The sequence below is a fragment of the Piliocolobus tephrosceles genome, chromosome 8, assembly GCF_002776525.5.
Source record: "Piliocolobus tephrosceles isolate RC106 chromosome 8, ASM277652v3, whole genome shotgun sequence".
Taxonomy (NCBI): domain Eukaryota; kingdom Metazoa; phylum Chordata; class Mammalia; order Primates; family Cercopithecidae; genus Piliocolobus; species Piliocolobus tephrosceles.
This window is the reverse complement of record NC_045441.1, coordinates 81386641-81408566: the sequence shown is the minus strand read 5'-3', so window position 1 is coordinate 81408566 and position 21926 is coordinate 81386641. Positions and strand designations below refer to the sequence as shown.

At 35.5% G+C, this 21926-nt stretch overlaps 1 protein-coding gene across 3 annotated transcripts in view; it reads left to right on the top strand.

Annotated features, from left to right (window-relative positions):
* CDK14 (cyclin dependent kinase 14) overlaps positions 1-21926 on the top strand; it is a 606291-nt gene that overhangs the window by 182582 nt on the left and 401783 nt on the right. For all 3 annotated transcript variants that reach the window (XM_023226593.3, XM_023226594.2, XM_023226596.2), the window contains one exon: positions 8067-8146. In XM_023226593.3, the coding sequence (XP_023082361.1) occupies positions 8067-8146 (80 nt within the window). The remainder of the gene's footprint in view (positions 1-8066; positions 8147-21926) is intronic.

Genomic DNA, 21926 nt, shown 5'->3' with positions numbered 1-21926 from the left:
ATGCAGTATCTCTATAGAGAAACTTCCTAAAATCAACTACAATATTTAATTATACTGAGGTACAGTATATATGAAAGAGTATGAAAGGGAAGGGAAATGCTTGATATATTCTGTATTAAAAGGTTTTAAGTAATGAAATGATTCTATAATGACCTCCAAAATGACCAATTAAGTTTTTTTGTTTCATTTTAATACTTATAAACTTAGACATACTTTATATCTTTAAATTGCAGGTATTATTTTAGTAATACACAAATTGTTTCATTTGACAAATGGGAGCCTCCGGAATCTCTTTGACATGCCTCAGTCATTTTTGTACTTAGGTGTTCTGTGTCTGTTTCCTTGGCTAGACTATTGGCTCTAGTCAATAGTCTAGGGGACTAGACTGTATTGGGGGGATTTGTCTGTATTGTTTATCCTTTATCCCACACACAGACTCATAGTCTCTCAGTTAATATTTATTGAATAAGGGGCGGGATATTAAAATTTCATTAAGTGAAAGGCTGTCTTATAGAAGAGGACCTAGTTTATTTAGTCTTTGTGGATTCAGATCTTGAATCAGAGTAAAACTCACAGGAAGCATTTTTGTCTCAACTTAGGGAAGAACTAAATAATTTGAATTTTTGTAGAGGGTTCCATCAAAATCTTTTAGGGACTGCTTTGTTCCAGGCAGTGAGAGTACAAGGACAGCCCGTCAAGCCAGTGAGGATCTTTTTGTCCCTTTGGGAGCCTGGATGATTACTGAGGTTACTTTTAATTGCAAAGTGATAAGACCTTAAAATCCTTTGTTGACAGATTTCATTTTTAGAAAGGTGTAAATTTGGGTGGCTCAAAATTGCTGAAATGAACGTAATTTAATTTTTTCCTATGAACATTATATGCTACTCTAATATTATGTTTCTAAGTATTATGAGTTTGTGTATAAAGCATTGATAATGATGAATCATGCTCATTAGCAATCAATTCTTTTTATAGGTAATAATTGTTGATTGAATATGCCCTTTCCTCATTGCATTAAATCTTTTTGCATTGTTAGTCACATCCTAATAAATAGCCATTCTACTATTGTTTTGTTAATCTTTGGATTTTATTCAAAAAGAAATTAATGTGTCCATTTTTGCTTTGCTTGGTTGTATTTTTGAGGTTTTACTGAAGAGCTATTTGCCCAACCAATGTCCTGAAGCATTTCCCAATGTTTTCTTTTAGTAGTAAGCTTCTACAAGCAAACAATCAACAAAGTGAAGAGACAGCCTATAGAATGGAAGAAAATATTTGCAAACTGTTCAACAGACAAGGGATTAATAACCAGAATACATAAGGAACTGAAACAAATAGCAAAAAAAATCCCCCCACACTCCTAAAGATCGATTAAAAAATGGGCAAAACATTTGAATAGACATTTCTCAAAAGAAGAGATGCATGTCCAACAGGTGTATGAAAAAGTGCTCAGCATCATTAAAAATATGAGAAATACAAATCAAAACCACAGTGAGATGTCATCTCACTCCAGTTAAAATGGCTTTTATCCGAAAGACAGTCTATAACAAATAGTGATGAGAATATGGAGGAAGGGAAATGCTTGTATGCTGTTGGTGGGAATGTAAATTAGTCCAGCCACTATAGAGAACAGTGTGGAGGATCCTCAAAAAACTAGAACTACCATATGATCCAGCAATCCCACTCCCAGGTGTATCTATCCAAGAAAGGAAATCAATATGTTGAAGAGATACCTGCACTCCCATGTTTATTGCAGCACTGTTCACAATAGTCAAGGTATGGAATCAGCCTAAGTGTCCATCAGTGGATGAATGGATGAGGAAAATGTGATAGAATATTATTCGGCCATAAAAAAGAATTAGATATGGTCATTTGCTACAACATGGGTGGAACTGGAGAATATTAAGTTGGCAAATAAGCCAAGCGCTAAAGACAAATAGCACATGTTCTCACTCATATATGGGAACTAAAAAATTTTTCTCATGGAGGTAGAGTAGAATGATGGTTACTAGAGGTTGGCAAGGGTAGTGGAGAGATGGAGGATAAAGAGGGGTTGATTAATAGGCACAAAAATATAGTTATATAGAAGGAGTAAGACCGTTTGGTAGCACAATAGGATGACTATAGTTAACAATAATTTATTGCATATTTCAGAATAGCTAGAGGAGTGGATATGGAAAGTTCCCAACAAAAAGAAATGATAAATAATTGAGGTGGTGGATGCCTGAGTTACCATAATTTGCTCATTACACATTGTATGCTTATATCAGAATATCACATATACCCTGTAAATATGTACAACTATAATGTATCCATAAGTTTTTGTAAAAAAAAATTAAGACCAACTAGTTTTAGTCTTCTTCCACTTCTCTCTGTATTACTTTGTTATAGATTATGACAAGGTATAATTACTGACAGTTTACCTTGAAATTCTAATTTATATTTCTAGAATAAAATATAGTAGTAAGCACTTTTGGGAGATTCCTGAAGAGTAAACGTTAAAACAGTATTGAGATGACTTCTTATTCACACCTGAATAAGAATTGAATTTAGATGACAGTAACAATGTCATGAATATTTAAGCTTAATTTTTGAAATATGTGTGTAATAAATACAGTATAGTGAGCATTTTAACTAGCATATAAAGAGGGAATTAATAAATGAAACACTATTAGTGTAACTTTAAAAATATTTTTAAAAACTTTGCCAAAAATCTGTAAATTCTTCTGAAAATATTGTCCTTGCCCTACTCCAGCTTTCTACTGACCCTCCCTCCATAGTGTCTACATTTCCTTCTACTGCCTCTAGACCAATACGGAAGGAAACAAGAGCATTGTATCTATCCGTACTTGGTCTTATTTTCCCTTGCAGTTTCTCTTGATACAAAATCATAATGGAAGAGAGAAGCAGAATATATTAAATTTCCCAGAGTATATTAAATTTATTTTGGGTATACTGCTTTAATTTCCTTCATATCCTCTAGACATAATTTCTTCTAGGTGTTAGCACATGGACACTATTTTCAAAGATGACCCAGATAATATTTGTAATTTTGTTTTCTTGTGCTAAGTTATTCTATTAATTTGAAGTAACTAATGGAATAGAAGAGCTTTAGGCCTTCCTTTGAGAATTTTTTTTCCTTAAGAAAGTTCTCTTTGAGCTTCATAACCAGTTTCTTTTGAAACTGGAAAATGTACTTTGAGCTAAGTGGGGAGTTTTCCTTTATTGTTTTTGCAAAACATTAAATGAACAAATGAATGGACAAGAAAATAAATAGGTTGTTTTCTTTATTGAAAGCTTCTAGATTTTGCTTTACTCCCACAAGAAAATTTTATATTTACACATTTAGGGCACACAGATGTGTGGACAAAGTTTCTGAAATTGACGGATTTGGATTTGTGCTTTGTGCTTAGAAACAGTTTGAAAGTTGGATCCCCTTTCAGCCTGGCTCTACCTGGCTACCCAATGTCCCCATGTCCTGTGCATGGAGATAGTCTCCCCACTCCTGCCCAATTCTGTTTTTCTTGGTACAGCACTTTGGAACTCATGCTGCGTGATGGGCAGAATAAAGCAATGAGTCACGGCTCCTTTGGGCCAAGCTGGGAATGACAGTTACTGGAAAAATAAGAGAATAAGCATAAAGAATCTCTGAAATAAAATGGCTCTCTATACAGCTTAAAGCAACTACAGGCAAATTTGGCAGTAACTACAGTAGAACGTTTTGTGGTAATATTAGCACAATTTAGAGCCCTTTTTTCATCATGTTATTTACCTGAATTAACATCTCCACTGGTAATCAAGCCCTGATTGCCTTCTGTTCATTAGCCTTTGATTTAATTAATAAGACTTGTTGAAGAGGGATCTTCAATGTTTTTCTGTAAACAGCTCTAATTTATTGATTCAATTTGAATTTTGTGATTATTTCAAGTTATTTAAATCGATGTTTGAATTACATGTTTTAAGTTTTCATAAAACAGGTTAAATCCCCGAGATAATTAGAAGACACAATGTTCATTTTGTTTTTCATACGGTAATGTATCTTTTTTGATATCTTTAAAAATTTCCATTTTGTAAATGAGTTAGTAACTTACACTTTCAAATATTTCAGGCCATACTAAACTTTAAGGCTTAAAGTAATAAGGCTGGGCGCAGTGGTTCACAACCTGTAATCCCAGCACTTTAGGAGAGCAAGGCAAGAGGATCACTTGAGCCCAGGAGTTCAAAACTAGCCTGGGCAATGTAATGAGACCCTTTCTCTAATTTTTTTTTTTTTTTTTAATTAGCCTGGTGTGGTGGCATGGCTCTGTAGTCTCAGCTGCTCTGGAGGCTGCGGTAGGAGAATCTCTTGAGCCCAGGAGATGGAGGCTGGAGGCTGCAGTGAGCCATGATCATGCCATTACACTTCGGCCTGGGCAACAGAGTGAGACCCTGTCTCAAAAAAAAAAAAAAAAAAAAAAAAAAGATTTAAAATATACATGCACAAAAGGTAGACTATTAAAAAATTTCTTAATGTTATTTTTTTCCGCAGGTACCTTTACTAAAAGTGGACCCAGTGACTTAACATTTTTACTAGGCTTTAAAACAGAGATTCAGTAGTTGCTGAGTGTTGAGACATATAGATAAAAATTAATTAAGAAAGGAGAAAGTCACAATGACTCTTAGGTTAAAGAGCAATTTGATAATCAATATGATTCTTAATGAAAAACCAGTGAAGCAATAGTAGAAAAGATTAGTGGTCTGGGCTCAGATTATTAAAGGTTGGTGAGTGTTTTGAAACATGTCTGCTGGGTGCAAAAACAATTAACAAAGCATTCTCCAAATTCTAAAACTTAAAGGAAATAAAAACTTTTCTATATATAGATGCAGTAAATATAAAGAGACCACATCTTTTATTTGTAAAAAGAAAATAAACATTTAAAACTAACATGAAAGATGTTGAAAACTTTATAAAATTTTGGTATTTTTGAAATTTTTTGGAAATAATACTTTTAGTAATTTATTCTGGACTTATTTTGCAGGTATGTTGAGGAAAATATTGGTATACTATTATAACAGCATCAATATTCATCCAGTGAAATATTTTGAGAATCTACTCTGTGCCCTGAAGGTCCTAGATACTGGGCACATATCAGTTGATAAAACAGAAGAAGTCTCCTTTATTTCTGGAACTTATGGTGTAGTATATATTTTAAGGAAATTTTAGTTTCAAATGATGTAATACATAAAATCTCAGTGTCGTGAACTGTTGAGATGATCATAACTTATTAAAAACAAACACTTGGAGGTTCAATTCATGGAGAATTCAGAATATGAATTCCATGAACTTAGGTCTTGTTTTTTTATGCAGTTATCATAGAAAATCCCCTTTTCACTATGAAAATAATACAAATTAGTCAAGGAAGTTACTTAGGGGGAATCCATCTTTAGTTGCACTTAAAAAATGAGTGTTGATTCAGTTAAAGGCTGGTGTCTTTTCATTGTGTTACAAGGCAATCATAGTTTCATGCCTGAGAATGTGCTTTAAGTATATAACCTACAGAAGCATGTGGTCCCTATATTCCAGAACTCAGTTCACAATACATGATCCATACAGTTAATGCTCTCAAGAGAAATGGAAAGCTTTGTGGGAAAAAGGTTGTGTGTGTGTTTTATGAGTGAGGGGAAAATATCTGTAAATGAGGGGGAAATTCCAAGCAGTTCTGGAATCAGTTACTGCCTCCTCAGGGAGCCAGTGATGAGCTCAACTGGGCTGAGAAAAATTCATGCAGAGGTCAGCACTAACTGCATCCCAGCGTCAAGCCCCGCCAAAGTGCTCAGTCCTAAAAGACGAAGTGAAGAGTACAAGGTACAGTCTCCAGCTGAACCCCATGTGCATAGTAATTTTTTTTTTGCCTGTACCTAGAGCACAAACAGGATTAAAAAAATCAAGAAAAATATACTCAAGAGAAGAGGTTGCAGAACAGAAAACCAGCAGGCCTGTCCTCTCTGCTAAAGCAGGAGGAAAAAGAAACACAACTCCTAACCTTGAGGAGATGGTACATTGTGGAGCCTTATAATCAGTCTCCCTATCCCATTACTGTAACCAGTAATAATGTATGTCTGTAATCCATTCAATGAGAAATGCCACTAAGATGGTTCAACTATGATGAATTCCTTGTGTTTTTGGGTTTTATGTCTATGGCAGTTTTTATTTTTTGAGCAAAAACAGACCAAATAGATGTAGGTTTAAAAAAGAGACATTCAAATTCTTCCAAACTCAGATACTGGATTCTCTGGCCCACATAAGTTCCTCCTTTGCTAGTTCTTTAACCTCTAGAGATCTTTGGTAGCCATTTAACTTGCAACAAAAAACCATTTTTGACCTATTAGATTGGCAAAATCAGACATTGAGAACATATAGCATAGGTGAAGGAGAAGAAGCAGATAAGCTCTATTTGCTGTAGGAAAGGATACCAAATATTTATATTGGTATCCTCTATGTAGGATGATTCTCCAATATTCATCAAAATTGGAAATTAGAAATGCATGTACCTTTGACCTTGCAATTGCACTTTTAGGAATTTATCTTACAAACATATTTTTACATAGATGTAATTACACATACAAGAATATTTATTGCATCATTGTGGTAGCAAAATTTGGGAACAAGCTACATAGCTATCAATAGAGGACTGGGATTAAATATAGTATGATATACTCATACATAAGAACACCCTGTGGTTTTCAAAAGCAAAAGGCAGTTTTCTCTGAAATTATGTCACCAAAATATGTTGTTAAGTGACATAAACAATATAGAGTGTACTCTGTATTGTATACTACTGTTTGTGTATGTGTGTATATGTGTATATTTATGTGTGTATATATGTGTGATATATATATGGAAGTCTATATATCTTGTACCTTTTGCATTTTTAATACAGTTGTCTCTCCATATTCGAGGTTTCTGCATCTGGATTCAACCAACTTTGGATTGAAAATATTTGGGAGAAAAGACAGATAATTTAACAATTAAAATGATATGTGTAAAAAATACAGTATAACAACTATTTACATAGAGTTTATAATGTATTAGGTATCATAAGTAATCTGGAGATGATTTAAAGTGTATGGGTGGTGTACACAGGTTGTACACAAAGACTACAGCATTTTATGTAATAGACTTGCACATCCTCAGATTTGGTAACAGAGGGGATCCTGGAACCAATCCACTGAGGATTATATATGTGCTTTTGTTTTTTCCTATTTTAATTAACAAACAAACCAAATAAAGTATGGTTCTAGGCCCAGTGTAGGTAGAAAATAGAACACTGAAGGAGGGGACTAATATAGATAGTTAATGTCTTTGATTAATGACAGAATTTACTGGATTAAAAAGTTATCTCCATAGCACAATCTTACTTTTAATTGGCGCCAACACATATTTAGCATGTGTCTGGAAGGACCATCTGCTTTGGATAGGTCTTGTGTAATCTTGTAATGGTAAAATATTCATAACTTTTTTGATGACATACTGTAATATAAAACACAACTAGACCAAATATAATTTTAGGAGGTTGTAGTAAAAAAGAAAAAAAAAAAGGAAAAAATGGGAATCTCTTGTTGAGAGAGAGAGAAGAATGTCAAGTTTCTGTCCTTGGGAATTGAATGACCTCAGCTAAAGACTGAAAATGAAGACATTTCAGCAGAAGGAACAAAGAGGGAGCTATTAGAGAAACAAAGGAACAGAGTTATTTTTGATTGCATGATTTTTAATTAATCTGAGAATAATTATCAAGTGTGGTGATTTGGTTAAATACCAGTTTCATTCTGGAAGGAACACAGTGAATCACAGAAAACTTCAGTTAAATCTTGGCCTGTGCAAGTATGAATATTTAAAGTGTGAATATTTGTGATGATGATATAGAATTACCAGCCTTATTGAAACTATCCTTGCTTTGGCGGTATAGTTGAGTCACTGACATTTTTAGCATAAAAGCGAATTTATTTAGTTTTATAAATTATAAGGAAGACAATTAGAACTATAATGAGCACATATATTGATAGATTCACTTATCTTTCGTTTCTCGCAGGGTAAATGGGAAGTTGGTAGCTCTGAAGGTGATCAGGCTACAGGAAGAAGAAGGGACACCTTTCACGGCTATCAGGGAAGGTAGGCACTTTTCCTTGTTGATTTTGCTTTTGTGTTTCTGTGGGCCCCATAGCTATTTTAATATTATACACCTCTAAATATGCTGAGTCTTAAAATTATGTGATTGTATCTTTCATTAAAATGTATAAACTGAGCAGTGGTTTGTAGTTCTCCTTGAAGAGGTCCTTTACATCCCTTGTAAGTTGGATTCCTAGGTATTTTATTCTCTTTGAAGCAATTGTGAATGGAAGTTCATTCCTGATTTGGCTCTCTGCTTGTCTGTTACTGGTGTATAAGAATGCTTGTGATTTTTGCACATTAATTTTGTATCCTGAGACTTTGCTGAAGTTGCTTATCAGCTTAAGAAGATTTTGGGCTGAGACGATGGGGTTTTCTAAATATACAATCATGTCATCTGCAAACAGGGACAATTTGACTTTTTCTTTTCCTAACTGAATACCCTTGATTTCTTTCTCTTGCCTAATTGCCCTAGCCAGAACTTCCAACACTATGTTGAATAGGAGTGGTGAGAGAGGGTATCCCTGTCTTGTGCCAGTTTTCAAAGGGAATTTTTCCAGTTTTTGCCCATTCAGTATGATATTAGCTGTGGGTTTGTCATAAATAGCTCTTATTATTTTGAGGTACGTTCCATCAATACCGAATTTATTGAGCGTTTTTAGCATGAAGGGCTGTTGAATTTTGTCAAAAGCCTTTTCTGCATCTATTGAGATAATCATGTGGTTCTTGTCTTTGGTTCTGTTTAATGCTGGATTACGTTTATTGATTTGCGAATGTTGAACCAGCCTTGCATCCCAGGGATGAATCCCACTTGATCATGGTGGATAAGCTTTTTGATGTGCTGCTGAATCCGGTTTGCCAGTATTTTATTGAGGATTTTTGCATCAATGTTCATCAGGGAGATTGGTCTAAAATTCTCTTTTTTTGTTGTGTCTCTGCCAGGCTTTGGTATCAGGATGATGTTGGCCTCATAAAATGAGTTAGGGAGGATTCCCTCTTTTTCTATTGATTGGAATAGTTTCAGAAGGAATGGTACCAGCTCCTCCTTATACCTGTGGTAGAATTCAGCTGTGAATCCATCTGGCCCTGGGCTTTTTTTGGTGGGTAGGCTATTAATTGTTGCCTCAATTTCAGAGCCTGCTATTGGTCTATTCAGGGATTCAATTTCTTCCTGGTTTAGTCTTGGGAGAGTGTACGTGTCCAGGAAATTATCCATTTCTTCTAGATGTTCTAGTTGATTTGCGTAGAGGTGTTTATAGTATTCTCTGATGGTAGTTTGTATTTCTGTGGGGTCGGTGGTGATATCCCCTTTATCATTTTTTATTGCGTCTATTTGATTCCTCTCTCTTTTCTTCTTTATTAGCCTTGCTAGCGATCTGTCAATTTTGTTGATCTTTTCAAAAAACCAACTCCTGGATTCATTGATTTTTTGGAGGGTTTTTTGTGTCTCTATCTCCTTCAGTTCTGCTCTGATCTTAGTTATTTCTTGCCTTCTGCTAGCTTTTGAATGTGATTGCTCTTGCCTCTCTAGTTCGTTTAATTGTGATGTTAGAGTGTCAATTTTAGATCTTTCCTGCTTTCTCTTGTGGGCACTTAGTGCTATAAATTTCCCTCTACACACTGCTTTAAATGTGTCCCAGAGATTCTGGTATGTTGTATCTTTGTTCTCATTGGATTCAAAGAACATCTTTATTTATGCCTTCTTTTCGTTATGTACCCAGTAGTCATTCAGGAGCAGGTTGTTCAGTTTCCATGTAGTTGAGCGGTTTTGATTGAGTTTCTTAGTCCTGAGTTCTAGTTTGATTGCACTGTGGTCTGAGAGACAGTTTGTTATAATTTCTGTTCTTTTACATTTGCTGAGGAGTGCTTTACTTCCAATTATGTGGTCAATTTTGGAATAAGCGTGATGTGGTGCTGAGAAGAATGTATATTCTGTTGACTTGGGGTGGAGAGTTCTATAGATGTCTATTAGGTCCGCTTGGTGCAGAGATGAGTTCAATTCCTGGATATCCTTGTTAACTTTCTGTCTCGTGGATCTGTCTAATGTTGACAGTGGAGGGGGGAGGGATTGCATTGGGGAGTTATACCTGATATAAATGATGAATTGATGGGTGCTGACGAGTTGATGGGTGCAGCACACCAACATGGCACATGTATACATATGTAACAAACCTGCACGTTATGCACATATACCCTAGAACTTAAAGTATATTAAAAAAATGTATAAACTGAAATTTAAAAATCAGCATCTCTTGCAGTCATATCAATCATGTTAAATGAAACAAGATTATCTGCTATATGCTCAGATGTGGAATAAAATGCTGTCTATTGATGGTGAAGCTATCTAGGTAATTGAGGAATTTTGTATGTCTGCTATTATTTTTAGAGTTCCTTAGATATTAGTTTAACATTATTCTGTATTGATTTTTAAGGAACGTTCTTAAAAATGGGGATTTGTCATGCCATCTTACTAGTCATTTGAATTTCTTTTCTTTCTTCATTTCTATCCTTTACTGTACTTTTATTGGTTTTTCTGATTGGAAAGAAGATAATATAGACATTCTTTATATATTAGGGTCATTTATGTTGTAATATTTTCCTCTACTCTGTTATTTTCTAAAATTTCTTTTATAATGTAGTTATTTGCTACATATAAGATTTTAATTTTTATGAAATTAAATAGCTCTATCTTTGCTTTGTTACCTGCATAGAAAGGCTTTTGTATTCCAATAAAATAAAATATCTTTTTTTTTATTAGTGGGAACTTTTCAGTTCAGTTTAATGACTTTTAGGATAAGTAGGTTTACCTCTACTACATTTTTAAAAGTGCAGATTATATTGACATAGGACTTCAGTTTATTTTTGCATTGAAGGGATCACAGCTATTATTCTGTTCATCCATAACAAGATAAATTGGTGGTTTGCTGCAATAATTTATCAACGTATTGATGAACTAAATGTAGTCTGTCACTGGTTTGGTTTGTTTCCCACAATTATTGATATGATTTACATGTATCATTTTTGAAAATCTTGTTTCTATTTCTACTCTCTCACCTCTTATTCTCCTTTTAATTCAGTTTTAATTTTGTTTGCATCATTGATCTTTAGCAGAAACTGTTTTTATAAAGTTCATCAGTCACTTGCTTCTTGTCAAGTGTATACCTCTGTCTTATTTTACTCAACCTTTCAGCAGATTGCATGGTTGAAACAGTCTCTTTTGTGACATTGGATTTTCGAAGTAGGTAGGTTTTTCTCTTAGGCTGACCCTTTCTCTGAGTTAGGGGGAGTTTCAGGACAGGAAAGGGCCTCTTTTTTTTTTTTTTTTTTTTTTCTAATAAGCACCCTGTCCTGAGTGATATTATTTATTTTGTGAATTTAAAGAACAGCCATAAGTTGATAATCGTACACATGCATCTCTTTAGCTAAGACCCTGTCTTCATCTCCATTTCATATATCCACCTGCCTATTTGGCATCTTCTCTTGAATACAGCAGTATATAAAAGGGATAATACAACACTACCAACTGAGATTCATTTCAGGAATACAAGGCTAATTTAATCTTTAAAAATCAGTCATCGTGTAACAGTCATCTCAGACTTAACACATCTGAATGGAACTCTTGATCCTCCCACTATAACTGAAACCATGTTCTCCCTCTATTAGTAATAGCAGCATCTAGTGTTGCCTCTACCCAAATCTAGCCATGAACAAGCCCTGTTGATTACCTCTTTAAGTGATACCTGAAGTCTGTCCACGTTCTCTTTCTCCACTGCTACCCCCAGTCCAAGATATCATCAGTTCTTCCTTGGACTTCTGTAATAGCTTCTTAATTATACACCTCACTTCTCTTGCCTTATTACTATCCCTTCTCTACTCTGTTACCTGTATAATATTTTTGAAAACTAAAATCATATTATGTCAATCCCCTTATTTAAAATTGTTTCAAGTCCTGTATGACTGATTTTCTTCAAACATGCTACAGAGTTTCCTGTCTAAGGAATTTTACGCATGTTCTTCCCCGTGGCTGGAATGCTGCTCCCTGGCTCTTTTTAGATTTAGGGTCAATTCAGACATCCCATTTCAGAGAGGGTTTCTTTGTCCATTTATCTGAATTAGTGGCTGACCATCATTTTATGCTTCTTTACTCTCCACATCACACCCTATTTTTATTTCCATTATAATTCTTATTGGAATCTGAAATTTTCTTTCCACTCTATAAAGTATATAATCTTAGTGAGGGCGGAGACCTTGTCTGATTGTTCACTGCTGTACCCTCAACATCTAGCATGATAATCCCTCTACAATAGTAAGTGACTTAAGGAAAATCAGTAAGTTAGAATCTATAAACATGACAGATTATTAAATAACAGTTTGTTCCCACAAGGAACCTGCCTTGCAGGTGGGAGGTAGAACATATAAATCATAAGTTGAATAATAATATATGGTAGTATATTAATGCCAAATTATTTATAAAAGGTTGTGAAATCTAAAAGATTGTGAAATTATTTCTAAAAGATTGTGATTTTTAAGGAAATTCTTTCTTTAGTGATGGGAGGTAAAGTGTTAGCTGGGACTTGAATTAGGCATAAGATAGAAAAACAGTAAAGAGTAGACTGAGGAGAAGTGTTCTAGAAAGGTATAGAAAAGGAGCTGAGACCAGAAAGCTCAATGCCTTTGCCTAATGCAGCGAACAGGAGGAATAGTTAAGATCAGGAGTTCTCAACTGATAGGGTGGGAGGGATGGGTAATTATTGCTCCATAGAAGTGGTTGTTGTCGTCACAATAATTGAACAATGCAACCGGTGTTTAGTGGATGAGAGCTTGGCATTTACGTGAGAAACTCTAATACAGAGGGAGGCAAACTATGGCTTAGGGCCTCCTGTCTGTTTTGGTAAATAAAGTTTATTTGAACACAGCACTCCCACTCATTTATGTATTGTCTATGGCTACTTTCTTAGACAGAGTTGAGTACTTTTGACAAACTGTATGGTCCCCCAAACTTAAAAGTATATGCTATTTGGCCGTTTCAATAAAAGTTTGTCGGTCTCTGCTCTAATACAATAAACAATTGTCTCATGTCCCACAAGCTTTTTTTAAAGGTCCTACTGTGCATTCATGCAGGTGAAAAATCTGTTTATATTTCTGAGCCCAAACTCAACTATTTTGCATATAGACAAAATATGCTCTGCACAGATTTAATATATACCAAACTATCCAGGAATACAACTACAGTGTAAAACATGGGAAAATTGTATTTTGTTTTATTTAAAACTTTACAACTTGTTCATACTTTGGAAAAATTCCTTAGTGGTAGTACTGCTTGTGTTATTTAATTCAATAATGCAGTATCCCACAGTCTGCATTTGTAGTGGTTGTGCTTATGCTGATTCTGTACATAGATGTGGGCCCCACTCTTCAATGTTTTCCAGTATAGTTGTGTCTACTTACATATTTAAATACTTTGTTTTATTATAAATTAATTTTTATTTTCTGTATTAGTTACATATAGATATAAATTAATATATTTGAAATTATATTTATATGTAAATATTTGAAATTATGTGTATCTTGTTATATATGAGTTCCATTTCATAATAATAAAGGCAAAAAAGATAGTAAAATATTTGTTATATAAAGAGGGTATTGGATTTGATGGGATTGAAAATGATTGACTGAGGTAGAACAATGGGTTTCTGTTAAACTGTGGAGGGAGATAAGGTTAAAAGCGCTACTGAATTTAATTACACGATAGGTCCTGAATATGAGAGAGGAGAGGAACAGGGATTCTGGGCCAAGAAGGAAGCAGAAGAAAAATGAAACTGGCCAGCAGGCAGGATTCCTGGTATGCAGGGTGTGCACTAGAATTAATCAACCTAACCTTACTGTTGGTGCTTGGACCAAAGTCTTGATCCAAGGTGACAAGAAAGTTCTTAATAATATTGAAGGATCCAGTGTGACAAGCAGGCCCATCAGTGGGAGGTTCAAGGGAAGAAGCCAGTAGGATCACATTGAAGTTGTTGATGATCTACTTATTCACATTGGCTGGGTGTGAGGCAAGCTCCTGAGGCACATTAAAGGTTAGGTTCTAGGAAACACAGAGAAGCAGGACATGCAATGAATCCTTAGCACACTGAGACCTGGCTTTGACTGGCAACATAACTTCATTTTAAGCCTTGAGATGAGCTTAGGAGCTGGCCCTCAGTTGCAGTTGTGTAGAATGAGGGCTGTGTAGGTGGGATCTTGTGCTGTGGGTTAGAGACCCTCTGAAGACTTTTGAGCTGGGCATATTAGGAAGAAAAATCTGATATTCGGATATGATATCGATTAGAAAAAGAAGAAACTGGAAGCTGATAAGTCATTCATTCAACATATTGCAGATTTGAAATTATGGGTTTGTTAGACGTTAACAACAAAAAATAATATTCTATAGAAAGAGATGTCAGAGATAGATGAAGTATTGATTATAGAATGAGAGGGAAATGTCAATGATTTTGAGTTTGAATGAGTGAAAAAATGGTGTCAGAGATAGAAATAGTTTGTGATTGCATGGAGAATTGCTTTTAAGACTTTATAGTTTTAAAAGGCTATTATCCAATGTAATCTTCACATTCTAGTCCTTTGAAAGAGTTTTGAATTTTTATTTTGTAGAATTTATATTGTTTATGGAATCTGTATTATAAATATGGAATTAAGGCTCAGAGGGGTTAGATGACTTGTCTAAGGAGCAGGGTCTTGTACCAGCCAAGACCTTGTTAGATTTCAAAACAGGGTCATTACTGACATTTTGGAGTTATCGATTTGGGTTTTAGAGATTTGGGGCTCATAAGACATCTGTATGAAAATGTCTTGTTGGGAATGCAGGAGTGTAGCTCACAAGAGTTTAGCATAAGTAATATTTATGTACCATGGTCGTTAAGAAGTTGAACCAAGTATAACATTTTTGTGCAAGAGAATATTGAGTGAAAATGGAGTCAGTTATTTATGAGGCGAGGTAGAAACTCTCATGGTAAGCTGGAGGTGATTTCTTTTATGTTGTATAGTGATGAAAAACAAAGTCAGAATCAAAACCTACTGATTTGTGTATGTTGATTTTGTATTCTGCAACTTTACTGAGTCAATATACACAAATCAGTAGGTTTTGATCCTGACTTTGTTTTTCATCACTGTACAGTATAAGACAAGCCACCTCAATTAGTTTGCTAGGGCTGCTGAAACAAAGTACCACAGCCTGGGTAGCTTAAACAACAGAAACTTACTGTCTAACAGTCCTGGAAGCTGAAAGTCAGAGAGCAAGGTGTCATGGCCCTCCGAGTGAGGGCTATGAGGAAGGCTCTGTGCCAGCCACTCTCCTTAACTTGTAGATGGCAGTCTTCTCCCTGTGTCTTCACATCATTTTTCCTATGTATCTGTCTGCATCTAAATTTTCTCTTCTTATAAGAACAATAATCACATTGGTTTCGGGTCCACTTAGATGACATCATTTCAACTTAATTACCTTTTTGAAGACCCTATCTCCAAACACAGTCCTATTCTAAGGCACTAAGGGTCAGGACTTCAATGTGAATTTTTTGGGGGAACACAGTTCAGCCCATGACAGCACTTAATGTTTGGGCCTTAATAACCCTGTATATTAATCCATGCTTGCACTGCTGTAAAGAAGTACCTGAGACTGACTAATATCTAAAGAAAAGAGGTTTAATTGGCTCATGGTTCTACAGGCTGTACCAGAAGCACAGCATCTTCTGGAGAGGCCTCAGGAAACTTTCAATCATCCTATAAGGCGAAGGGGAAGCAGACACATCTTACATGCCGAAGCAGGAGGAATATAGAGAGGGAGGAGGTTCTATATACTCTTAAACAACCAGACTTCATGACAACCCACTGACTCACTATTGATATGACAACATGAAGGGGCATGGTGTTAAACCCTGAGAAACCACCCCCAGATCCAATCACCTCCCACCAGGCCCCAACTCCAATATTGGGGATTATAATTCAACATGAGATTTAGGTGAGGGCACAGACTCAAACCATGTCACCCTACTTGCAAAAAATAGGAGTTGGATTATGCCATCTCTTAAGAACTACCTTGGCATTGTGGTTTTGATTTCCCAAGGAGTCTTTAAACTCAGAATTTGGAATGTTCTGGAGATCAGGGAATGATAGAAGAATAGTTGAGGCCTTGATCACAAAATAACATTTTATTTTCCATTGAATAAAATATTTTAATGTCTTTTTAATAAAGTCTGACTTGAGAGTGATATATATATATATATAGTAGCGGTAAATGACTTTAAGGCAGAGAAATTAAACTCTGGGTTAGTTTTTGTTATTTGTTTTTTCTTGTCTTCTCATTCTGCCTTTCATAGTCTTATTTTTCTGCTGTTTATATCTGGAAGCAAAAGCCATCATCATTGCTTAGCTTTCCCCATTTATCTTCCTGGAAGTCCAGACACAATAACTCCTCTGTGTATCTGGTGGTAGAATTTGAAATATTTAGGGTAATGTGGGAGACATTTGGGATATGTTCAGTTTTACATTGGCGAGGAAGCAGCATGGTGTGTTCAACTGAGATAGAACACCTGAGTTTGAATTTACCCCTCTTCTGCTGTTTTGATCAATTTCTCATTTACAAAATATCAACAGCAGGAAGATTTCAGAATAAGAAAGCACCATGCACAGTAAAGTAGTTTGTAAGTGGCTACTTGCTACTCACAAGCTTACCTAGAAACTTGGATTTTAAGGCATAATTTTCACCTCAAGTGGAAATACTTGAAGCAACTCCAATCTAACTTAGATTTATGTCCAAAGATGTACTTTGAATTTTATCTGTCATTGAGTAGAGTGTGTAATGGATTAATTCAAGTTCAGGCACTTTGAAACTCATTCTGTCCTCCATGGCAGCTTGGAGAAATCAAGTCGTAGGGCTCAGGGTCAGCTTTTCTATTTTAATTTAGAATCATTATATGGCATCATCCTGGTTTATGTGGAACAGATAAAGGGCTGGGAGATACGGGAGAGGTTTGAAAGGGAGTGAATAAAATGTCTTAGGATATTCCATCTTTCAAACAACTTTTAAGTGTGTATGTTCTTACTCTCTGATACTGTATTCTAGACTTCCACATTTTTTGTTGTCTTAAGATTTTCTTAGACAAGGCATGAGGTAAGCAAGCCTGTTGTCTCCTTTTGTAGATTCTTGAATATGTGATGGTTTTCTTAGGTGAGAGTTATGCTTAAAAAGAAATCTCGATACTCTAATAGGGAACAACTTTAAATTAAAGTGGTAGCAGTGTCAATAGACAGTATTTGGTGTGTACTTGCACAGCCAGAGCCTAGTCTCAGTTAACACTCACAAAACCCTCTAAGGTAGGTACTATCATTATTGCTATTTTGAGGTTAGGAAAGTTAGGAATGGAGAGGTTCAGTCACTCACCTAAGGTTAACACTAGCATGTGGTAGAGCTAAAAGCTGAAGTTGGCTAGGTACGGTGGATCACGCCTGTAATCCCAGCACTTTCAGAACCAGAGGGCGGATCACCTGAGTTCAGCAGTTTAAGACCAGCCTGCTCAACATGGCAAAACCCCGTGTCCACTAAAAATACAAAAAATTAGCAGGGCATGGTGGCGGGCAACTATAATCCCAGCTACTTGGGAGGCTGAGGCAGAAGAATTGCTTGAACCCAGGAGGCAGAGGTTGCAGTGAGCCAAGATGGTGCCACTGCACTCCAGGCTGGGCAATAAGAGTGGAACTCCGTGTCAGAAAAAAAAAAAAAGCTGAACCTGAGCAATCATACTGCAGAGCCTACACTTAAACATTATTCTCTGATAGATTTTATGTAGAAATTTTGAGTTTGCACTTCATTTTCATTTCATACAGAGGGTTGTCTTATTGCCATTAAATCAAGGTTAGCAAAAAAGATAGGGATTTTGCGGGGGAACACGGACAAAATTTATTTTTAAAAGTGATAACACATTTTTCAATAAAGAAAGGAAGGCAGCATCCATATAGGACAAGGAAGGGTCAAAAAGAGGAAAGGAACAAATAGTTTCAACACAATGTAACTCAGGGAAAGTAGAAACATGTAGAGGAAAAGGGGACCTCTCCTGGTAAACTCTGTAGTATTGAACTTTTTGTTTGAGTACATTCTTTTAATACATGTCTGAGTCTTTCCATGGATTTTATCCACCTTCTCACTCTTCCTTTCTCCACCCTTCTTTATGTATTTTTTCATTATTCATTCTATTAGAATTCTATGGAAACATTTTAGATTTTTAATAAAAAATGTGGTACCAGGAAGGCAGAGGTGGATATAAACTGAAAAATGGATAAAGGAAAAAAGGCAACTTCTTTTATTTCAAATGTTTGGAATTAGTTAACCTGCTGGTAAAATAAATAATTTTATCGTTTAATTGTAAAATTTGTACTGTATGATGAAAATATTCTAACAGTACAGTAAATGTTATATGAATTATTGATATTACTTTTATAAATTTATTAAAGTTATAAAATGGAAAATAATTTCCATTATTTTAATTGAGTCATTCAAAATTTTGGTGTTTGACTGATATTTGATTCTCTACCTTACATTTTTCTCTTTTATGTTAATAGCCTTTTTATTTATTTTTGTTGTTTTTCATTAACCATACCATTTTTCCTTGTAGCTGTATGGTACAATTGCTTGTGAAGTTTGTATATGTAATCGAGTTATAATTCAATTGATAATTAACCAGTCTAGGTTTCATTTCTTGCATTTCATGTTTGGGGTGTTGTATTAGTTTTTTAGGGCTTCTGTGATAAATTACCACAAATCTGCTGGCTTATTCTCTTGCAGTTCTGGAGAGTAGAAGTTCAAAATCAGGATATTGGCCGGACCATGCTTCTTTTAGAGGTTATAGGGCAGAAATCTTTACTAGCTTTTTCCTAGCACCTGATGGCTTCCTACAATCTTTAGTGTTCTTTGGCTTATAGTTACATCACTCCAATCTCTGCCTCCATCTTCACATGGTCTTCTCTGCCTGTCTCTATGTGTCTTCTCCTCTTCTTATAGGGACATCAGTCGTTGGATTTAGAGCCGACACTAATCCAGTATGGCTTCATCTTAACTGAGCTAATTATGTCTGCAAAGGCCCCATTTGCAAATAAGGTCACCTTCTGAGATTCTAGGCTGACATAAATTTCTGGGAGACACTATTCAACCGCTGCCAGTGTTTATTTTTCTCAGTTTCACAGGGAGATTTGTAGGTAATAATGGATTGGGACCTGCATTACACCTTTGAAAGCTTAGGAGAAAAATGTACTACATAGTGGTTTTGATAACACTCTTCTTTGTTTTGTTATTACTGAAGTTTGCATGTAATAGACAATGAATAAATATAGATAACTTTCTCCAACATGATTTGTTTTTGTTTCTCTCTATAGAGGCTCTTTTGTTATTGTTATTCATTTATTTGTGTTTTCAAGCAAAATATCATTCTCCACGGATGATTGGATGACTTATGAACTGTGGCTTGTGTAGAGATAGATTACATCTGTCAAGTTAGTGAGTATGATTGAGACATTGGTAGTTAGTCTGGGATTGGAAGCATGGAAAACTGATATAATGGAGACCTCCAAAGCTACTGAGTTGCTGTGAAATGATAAAGGTCTACTTCCACATTTCTATACGTTGGCCATTGGGATTTCAGACACATTTACACAAAGACAAAATGTTCCAGGCTGTTCTGTTGGAGTCTTTTTTTAATCCAGATATGCTTTTTATCCAAGTATATGGACATGTTTTTTATCTAGATATATCTTTTTTATCCTTGAGTAGACTCCAGGGCTGTCCTCTAAGAGCTTTTTTGTCCAAATATATAGCTTTGATGATCAAATACAACCTAAATGATAAGTAAATAATAATCTTTGGTTATAACTGAAATATTCTTGTCAATATTTGCATGCCTAGATACTTCTGACCCCTATCACCTTCCCAGTGGAGAGAGGACATCTGCCAAAAGAGAACTGAGGTCCTCTGTTCCCTTCCTCTTCGCTGACCTGGAGTCTCTTGCACTCAGGCCCCTGGAAGTTAGTTGAGAGTGTGGGCACAGATGGGAAAAGGGGCTCCTGGGACATAACCTTTTTCTTTAATAGACTGGAGGGCTGTAGTAGGGAGAGGAAGAACAGACAAACATTTGTTTCCATTTGTGTTTTGTCAATATCGGTGTTTGGAATTGTTCGTCCTCTTGTAATGATTTCTAAATTAACAAGTTGATTATAAACGGAATTTTTAGTGAAACATTATGTTAATGCAACATCTGACCCTATGTAGTAGGTGACAGGTTAAATTAGGTTTCTTCATGGGGCTTAATAACTTTTTTTAAGACTCAGAAATTCTTTACTCATTCTAGACGTTTCTGAATTTAGCTGTTTTACTGGCAAGAGTTTTTTAAGACACTGTTTGTAACATCATTGTTGGAAGTACATGAATCCTATATAAGTTAATTAGGAATCTAAATCAGACTTTAGAGATTACCTTGTCCAGGGGTTCCTCAGTTGCATCCTGGTGTTCTTCAAGCTGCGTGTTTGGTCTTACAGTAAATTTTAATAAACAGTATTAGTGACCAGAAAGAGGTCCAGGGCCTGGTTTCTGAAGCCTGACTGCCTGGATTCCAATTTGGACTTCATTCCCGTCTAAGTGTATGATTTTGAGCAAGTCTTAAACTTGCTGTGCTTCATTTTCCATTTCTTAAAGAGAATGAAAATACTGCTAAACTTATAGGCTTGTTGGGATATTATATCCATTAAATATGAACATGAGGCCATAAAATAGAAACAATCAAGGAATAATGAAAATTTCTTCAATATAAAAATACCTTAACAGGTATTAAACTTTCAGAAGAACATTTGGATTGTGAACTCAGAGAAATCTCCCAAAAGGAGATCAAGAAGAGTTATCATCTCTTATGTCTTTGAGAATAAATAATACAGTTATTTGAATTTTCTTCTATATTGTCTCTTTCATTTATTTCTTCTTGTCTATTTGGTCTCTTTCTTATTGGAAGCATCCTTCAGCTACCTGGAGATCTTGTTAATTGTCAGCTCATATTTTAAAGTCAGACTTTAATATGCTGTTTGGGAGCTCTGGGTGCTTGGATAGGGAATGCTGGTTGCAGGTTTCACTGTAGTGTGATGGGACGAGTGAACCAGGTTTTTTTTTTTTTTTTTTTTTTTTTTTCCTTGCAGTATCTAAGATAACAGCATTTGGGGGTCTTTTCTTGGAAGGAAGCTTCAGTTTCTACAGAAAAGGATTATTTTATCTCCTGCCTGGAGGATTTCAGTTTGCTGCCCACATTGTGGGGATTGAGTAAGAGATAGGGGTTACAGAGTAGTCTCAACCTTCAACATGCAGATTTTTGTTGAATTTACCTATTTTCAGTTCAGATTATGCAGTAAGTGTGAGAGAGACTAAAAGACACCCAAGTATCTAAGGCAAAAAATAATGGGCCTCTAAAAAGGCTTTGGCAGTAGGGATAGATAGGAGATATATATGTTTGGAAGGGACTTAAGAGGGACACTTGGTAAGACTTTTTATTTGACTAGACATGGAGCTTGATGGAGGTGGGGTTAGTCAGTGTGACTTCCAGGATTTTGGATTGAGTAATTAGGTAGATAGTGGAACCAGTAATAAGTAACTGTGGTTGGGGATAGGGGAGGGAGGTGGAGTATAAGAAAGACAATGAGTTCAATTAGTGAGTTTGAAGTCTGGCATTCATGTGGCAATTGTGTGACATGGTGGTGCAGTTTA